Here is a 7,752-nt window from a genome sequence, read left to right as displayed (position 1 = left end):
CACGGGATCAGACAGCCACAACCACAGTAAAAGCTTTATGGACAGCCCTAATCCAGCCGTTTGGGTGTCCAGAACGAATTCTGACCGACCAAGGGGGCGCCTTCGAGTCGGCATTGATGCGTCAACTCTGCGAGTTGTATGGCTGTACAAAAAGTCGTACCACCCCGTATCACCCCCAAGGGAACGGGGCATGTGAGCGGTTCAACCAAACAATTCTGGGATTGCTGAGCTCGCTGGATCCCACAGACCACCCGCGATGGCATCACAAACTTCCAGCCCTGATACAAGTTTATAATAACTCTGTCCATGCAAGCACAGGGATGACACCCCACTTTGTTCTGTTTGGACGCCATGCCAGACTACCGATCGACATGATCCATGGAGTGACCCCGCCCCAGCGGCGAGGTGACCTCGAAGAATGGGTCCACCAGCACCATAATACCCTGATGGACGCTTACGCCCGAGTGCAGCGAAACGTCTCCCGCCGGCAGGCGTGGGACCAGAAACGGTACAATAGACGGGCATTGGCTGTTCCTCTGCTACCTGGCGAGCGAGTGCTGATCAAGAACTTCCGCAGAAGGGCGCAAGGGAAACTGACATCAAGGTGGCTTCCCACACCTTATGTTGTGCTAGATCGACCCCGGCCAGAACAGCCCGTCTACCTCATTCGTCCGGAAGGGGAAGAAGGGCCCACTCGCACTTTGCATCGGAACAACCTCCGCCCATGCCCAGCAGGAGTGCTGGGCAGCCCGCAGGTACAAGAGGAAGGCCCACCTGGGGCCAATGTGGATGTCCCGCCCCAGTTCAATCTTCCCAGTTTCCTAGTGCCCCCGTGCCCCTCCCGTCCAGCCGTCACTGGTGTCTCGCCTAGGGCAGTACACCCCACGCTACCCCCCGGTCGTTTTTCCCCTATACAATCCACCTCCATTCCCATAGGTCCTCCAAGGCCTTCCTTAAGCATCCCCACAATGATGCCTCCTCACCCCCCTACTGCCCGACCCTTTGAGTTGGGGACCCAAGGTAGGACCACTGGGGGGGGACCAGGGTTAGTAAGTGATAGGAATGTTGTTAACAATGATTCGTTGTTGATTAATGATAGGAATGTTGTTAATTATGATCCGCTGTTGGTTGATGATGAGGATGTTGTGTTAAATGATGAGGTATCCGTGTCCACTGATTCGGAAGCGGACCAGCACACAATGGGGCCTCGTCGCTCCCAGCGAAGCAACTTTGGGGTACGACCTACACGCTATACTTGATTCACCAGGTCGGGCGACCATGGTTAAAGAGGGGGGGAGTGTCGCGGAAGGCGACTAAAGGGGGGAACAGTATATTAACTAAAAAGACTGCTTTTCCCCCCCCAGATCCCGAACAATAGACTCTGGCTAGAGCCGATATTCCCTGCCCCTAGGGGCACTGTGGGTTGGGGTGTACGTTGTGTTTTCAGTGTTTCCTGTACACAGAAGAAGAGACCAGGAAATAAAAGGGGCGAAAACATGGAGTTCAGGGCGCTCCTCAGCCCGAGGACACAAGGATTTATGCCTGGACGCCGACAACCCGGACCGCTCATCACTACCCGCTACCTCCGGAGGACTACGCGACCAGACTTTGCAAGCCAGGAAGGACCTTTCGACCCTACAACGCCTGCGAGTCCCGTCAGAAAGGGACGTACTCTAGCGTAAGCGTGAGTGAGTCGGATTCCGTAACGTCTGATCACCCTGACGCATCGTTTTGTCTGTTCTGTCTAGAGGATCTGGTGCAGGTCTTCTGGTCCGCTCCGGCCTCCGTGACCAGCGAGGGACGGCGTCGGCGGACGGATCTCCACTCTACATCCTAGAGCACTGTTTATTTGGTTTGCTCTGTTTTTCCAACTCGCCGGTTGAGGGACTGGTCTGGCGCGAGTTGGAACGAACGATTTTATACTCTTTTACTGTTTTGTCTGTTATAGGGATATTTTATCAACAAGTCTGTCTTCCTTGTATGGGATCCCTATAAACCAGGGGGTGGCTACGGCAGGCCCTGGTGGATACCAGGCTGAATCGTTCAGCGAGCCCTTCCTTCTGTGTTCTTGAGGTTGGTCCCCCTCACGTGTGTTCAACGTGTGCTGTGTGTAGCGTTCAGCGTTCAGTGTGCAGTGTGCAGTGTGTAGTGTGCAGTGTGTAGCGTTCAGCGTGTGCAGTGTGCAGAGTTCAACGTTTGCTGTGTCTATAGGCTTGCAGTGAGGGCAGGGTGTGCAACGTGTGCGGTGTCGAGGTTGGCTCATGAAGGTATGGTTACGGTTATCCAGAGTACCAGCCTACCCCCTGGCTTTCTCTCTCCCATATTAAGTGATAGGTAGATTTGACTTGCTTGTGCTCTATGTTTTATGAAATTGTATTAATAAAGCATTTCTGTTAATAATTGATCCATCGACTGCTGTTGTGGTATTTGGGGGAATCCTTAGTTAGGGGTTTGCGCGACACCAATGGCTTGCGTCTCCACCTTATTTATTCTGAGGTAGCTTTTTGTGTCGGGAGGTGCCACAATTTGTCTCCTCGTTATTTCCTGCTACGCCCCTCCAGGCCACTTGCTACCGGTATGTACGCGTGCTTTCCCTATGGACGCTCTGGCTGATTTGTTTGGCATGGTGATTTACTTTTTCACACTGGTCGCTTTGCAGCGCTTGTGCCTGTTGCTTGCTGGTGCCTGCTGGTGCCCTGCCTTGGTTGGTGATGCGTGCAGGTTGTTGATCGCGTAACAGTCTCGGTGTGGATTCCAACCGAATGCTAACATTCAGCGGTGCGCTGTGAGCCGCTGGCTTAAGTAGGAAGTTCCCAACTTCCTGGTAGGTATCCCTTATTTTATATCGCTATTGTTTTTAGAATTATGTTTAGCACTAACGGGGTGACCTGTATGGCTTCTAGGTACTGCCGATTGTGTCGTTGCCGACTGCTGTTTTTGCCACCCGTTGTTTACCACCAGAGCTGCCCAACTGTCCTGGGCTAGCCTGGAGGATAGCGACGAAGACGCCAACGACCACTATCTGAACGTGATCTGTCTGTTGACTTGTCCTTGTGTGTTTCCACCTGTCCGTGTCGCAACTAGTGTGTGTCGGTGAGTGTGTTTGTAGAGTGTTGGCGAGTGCGTGCGTGTTTGTCCTGGGCTAGCCTGGAGGATAGCGACGAAGACGCTAACGACCACTCTTTGAACGTGATCTGTCTGTTGACTTGTCCTTGTGTGTTTCCATCTGTCCGTGTCGCAACTAGTGTGTATCGGTGTGCGTGTGTGTGTGTGTGTGTGTAGAGTGTTGGCGAGTGCGTGCGTGTTTGTCCTGGGGAAGTGTTTGGTTTAATTTGGGGGATTCTGTTTATGGTTTGTTTTGAGCCCTGCTTCTGTTAAGCCACTGGCAGGAGGCCTTTTTTTATAGCTGCGGATAACCAGTGGGCTATCACGCATGTTTAAGATCCTTTTTGGCCTGGTTTGTGTGTTTGTGTTATATTTTGTTTTCTTACTCATTTCCTTTTTGTGAATTACATTTTGTGTAGTTGTGTTTATTGTTTTGTTTGGTCGTTTGTATCTGCCCTCATCTCTCTTTTGTTCCTTCGTTTCCAGGCGCTGAGTGCCCACCGCAGGGAGGCAACCGCAGGGAGGAATTTCTCTTTTATCATTTTGATCCTGTGTTGCTGTGTGTATGTGCGAGCACGAGTGACTGGTTGGTGTTTATGTGTCCCCCCCCTCCGTCTCCTGGTATCTTGCCCCCTGCTGGTAAGCCTCAGCCCTAACCATCCTGTCTATCCCCTACATACCAATTGATTTCATTTATCCTGTTTTTTTACATGTGGAACACGCATGTTTTAGTTAATAAAAACAACCTATTTTTGGAACTTCGTCTCTGGCGTCAGTCAAACGAACGTGTGTGCTATATAATTGTTTGGATTTAATTGATTAGTATATCCCTGGGTGCAATCCCTAGGGTGGCGTTGTCGGTTAGCTTGTTTTTCCCCTAATGCCACACAGGCACTGCAACAGTGTCATCATGCAAGTGTCCTATCTCCCTCAGACACTCCAGGGGCGGTGAAGGTCAGGGGTAAGAGGAGCTGGCAGATTCCGGGTGGTGTTATGAGAATGGTGGCCGCCACATGTTCTGAGCAGTACTCAGGTTCTACGGTACTTTTTGAGCCTTTGGATGCTGGTTTGCCTGCGGGGTTGCTGGCTTCCCCTTCTTTAGTTTGCGTTATAAGGGGTACAGCCTATATACCTGTTATTAATGTTGGCTGCAACGATGTTATGTTGTACCCCCGCACTGTTGTTGGCACACTGGACTTCGTGAACGTGGTCAGCCTTCCTGCAGGAGTCACCGAGGTGCCATCAAATGTGGCCACTGTGTCTTCCCAGACAGCTTCACCCAGTGTGCAGCAACAGGTGGACGATGTGGATGTGTCGCCATTGTCGGTTGGTGAACAGGGTCAGGTGAGGTCACTACTTGGACATTACGCTTCAGTTTTCTCCACCAGTGACACCGATCTGGGTTGTACTAACCTCATCTCCCACGACATTCCTTTGATTGATGATACTCCAGTGGCGCAGCGTTATAGGCGCATTCCACCCTCAGAGTATGAGGTGGTGAAGGAACACATCAATCAACTGCTCTCATCTCAAGTAATTCGGGAGAGTAGCAGCCCCTACGCGTCCCCGATTGTGTTGGTACGGAAAAAGGGTGGCAAACTACGCATGTGCGTTGATTACCGGCAGCTTAATCGTAAGACCCGCCGAGACGCCTTCCCTCTACCACGCATAGAAGAGTCTTTGGACGCATTGTCCGGTGCTTGCTGGTTTTCAACCCTGGACTTGACCAGTGGCTGTCACCAGGTGCCAGTCACTGAGACCGACCGGCCAAAGACCGCGTTTTGTACACCTTTCGGTTTATTTGAGTGGAACAGAATGCCTTTTGGGCTCTGTAATGCGCCCAGCACTTTCCAAAGGTTGATGCAACGCATCTTTGGTGACCAGCAGTGTCAGTCTTTATTGTATTTTACTTTATTACTTTATTATATCTTGATGATATTGTTGTGTTCTCCTCCACTATTGAACAGCATCTGGAGCGACTCAAAGTGGTGCTGGAGCGGCTTCAATGCGAGGGGCTTAAAGCCAAGCTCAGCAAGTGCTCGTTCTTTCGTAAAGAGGTGCACTACTTGGGCCATGTGATATCGGCTGATGGTGTCTCCACAGATCCGGCCAAGATTGAAGTGGTTGCTAATTGGCCGTTTCCCGCTACTGCCTCGGAGCTTCGTTCTTTCCTTGGTTTCGCCAGTTATTACCGGCGGTTTGTGGAGGGATTCGCTAAACTGGCAGCTCCTCTGCATAGGGCTGTGGCTGAGTGTGGTGGCACCAAGAAGCCTGACCAGCGGTTTTCCAGGTGTTGTAGAGTGTAACAAGAACTTTGAAACACTGAAAGCGAAGCTCACCACTGCGCCCGTGTTGGCTTATGCAGACTTCACCCTTCCATTCATTCTGGAGGTCGATGCAAGCTATGGTGGCTTGGGCGCAGTCCTCTCTCAGACTCAGGCGGGCAAGGTGAGGCCGATAGCCTATGCTAGCAGGGGCCTGCGACCTACAGAGAGGAACATGGCGAACTATAGCTCTATGAAACTCGAGTTCTTGGCCCTTAAGTGGGCCATGACAGAGAGTACTTGTTGGGAAATAGATGTGTTGTGTATACTGATAACAACCCCCTCAGTCATTTGTCTTCTGCTAAGCTGGCTGCTACTGAGCAGAGGTGGGCAGCGCAGCTAGCCTCTTTCGATTTCGAAATCAAGTATCGATCAGGGAAGAGCAACACCAATGCCGATGCTCTCTCTCGTCAGCACCCATCTGGTCCCCAGGATGTAGAGGCGATGCTTCCAGGGACAGCCATACCGAAGGCTTTGCAGCAAGCGTTGGGTTTGGGAAAGGCAGAGGCCACCCAAGCTACCATCACAGCCATGCCACAGCTTACTCCGCCTGAACTTCGTCTCGCTCAACAGACTGACCCTGTGATACAGGAACTGTTGGTGTTTTGGAGGAGGAAGCAGCGTCCTAGTAGTGAGGAGCGGGCACAGCTCTCCCAAGCTACGCTAGTGTTGCTGCGGCAGTGGGATCGCCTGCTTGAGAGGGATGATGTCCTGTACCGAAAAGTGTTCCGACCTGATGGTGCTGAAGCCATGTACCAGCTGTTGTTACCCAATGTACTGAGAGACGAGGTCCTGACCCAAGTGCACCAAGAGCATGGTCACCAGGGGGTGGAGCGAACACTGGCGCTTCTCCGGTCTCGATGCTACTGGCCTGCTATGTCCTCCGATGTAGCCCGTTGGTGTCAGCAATGTGAGAGGTGTCAAGTGGCCAAGGATGTTCACCCAAGGGTGCACGGAGTCATGGGACATCTCTTGGCTTCCCGCCCCAACGAAATCCTTGCCATCGACTACACTACTCTAGAGCCGGCCCAGAATGGTCTAGAGAGCGTTTTGGTCCTTACTGATGTTTTTAGTAAGTACACCATGGCTATCCCTACTCGGGACCAGCGCGCAACCACTGTAGCAAGGGTTTTGGTGTCAGAGTGGTTTTATAAGTTTGGTGTCCCCGCTCGTTTGCATTCTGACCAGGGCCGTAACTTCGAAAGCTCGTTCATTCAACAATTGTGTAACTTGTATGTGTGGCATTCGGGGGTCGGGGAAACAATAAGATAAAGTTCAGTTAAAGAACTAGTGACAAGTTGCCAACAACGCCACCCCAGGAATTTCACCTGGAGAGTTAGATTAACCTAAGTTAAAGCACACAAGTTCGTTCACTAATGAAAGCTTGAGACTGGGTCCAGCATACAAATTCAATTCCTTTTAATTAATATATATAATCTTTAAGCATGACTTCTCAATAAAATATGTTCACACAAACACACTAAAGCGAACACACACACACACACACACAAAATACACAAAAAGGGAAGAGCAAATAACTAAATGGGTTTTAAATCAAAAGTAAAGGAGATTTATCCAAACTGATAAATCCAAATGAATAAGTAAAGCAATTAAACCAAACCAAAATAACTAAGAAAACGAATTAAACCAAAACAACCATGCAAAGCAACCCACAAAACACAAATAATATCATGGATAAGTAAAGCAATTAAGCCAAAACAAACATGCAAAGCAACCCACAAAACACAAATAATATCATCAATAAGATCAGTTGGAAGTCTGTTAAATGAATGGATCAAAATAATGAGACTTAGGGTGAGGCAGCAATCACCATACTCGGGGCAGGTACAGCACAGTAGGAGATGCAGAGTAGGATCGATGTGTTGGCTATATAATCAGTGGACAAAACGGCAGCCGGCCAACAGCAGCGTGAAGAGGGGGGGGGACGTGCTGGCAGAAACCGCCCACACACACGTCAACCCTGCCATAGAAAAATACATTTGTTCTGGAGGCTGAACAACAACTGTAATAACTTGGGTTAGCGTCATCTTATCCACATACCGTCAGGAGTTGAATGAACATCAAGGGGAGGAAGGGGACCACCTGTAGCGAGCAACACCATTACAAGTGCAACTCGATCTACAGCTGATCGCTCCCCGCTGCAACAGGTAGAGGAGGAAACACTCGCACGCCCTACAACTGGGGTCGATACGGGAGAGGGAAGACCCGGCCAATAAACTGCCTGAGGGATGGAAGCCAATATTGAGGACTTGTGCAAAGTTTAGAAGGTACACAGATGCACACAACCACTACATACCAAACA

At 50.5% G+C, this 7,752-nt stretch overlaps 1 protein-coding gene across 1 annotated transcript; it reads left to right on the top strand.

The window, feature by feature from the left end:
• The first annotated feature begins 35 nt into the window (after positions 1-35).
• LOC130377951 (uncharacterized) lies at positions 36-2,443 on the top strand. Its single transcript, XM_056584909.1, has 2 exons — positions 36-508; positions 634-2,443. Exons 1-2 carry the CDS (start codon positions 117-119, stop codon positions 869-871), a joined length of 630 nt encoding a protein of 209 aa, XP_056440884.1. The 5' UTR covers positions 36-116; the 3' UTR covers positions 872-2,443.
• The last annotated feature ends 5,309 nt before the right edge of the window (positions 2,444-7,752 follow it).

This window comes from Gadus chalcogrammus, unplaced genomic scaffold (assembly GCF_026213295.1).
Source record: "Gadus chalcogrammus isolate NIFS_2021 unplaced genomic scaffold, NIFS_Gcha_1.0 GACHA026, whole genome shotgun sequence".
Lineage (NCBI taxonomy): Eukaryota > Metazoa > Chordata > Actinopteri > Gadiformes > Gadidae > Gadus > Gadus chalcogrammus.
This window is presented reverse-complemented; position numbering and strand designations above follow the sequence as displayed.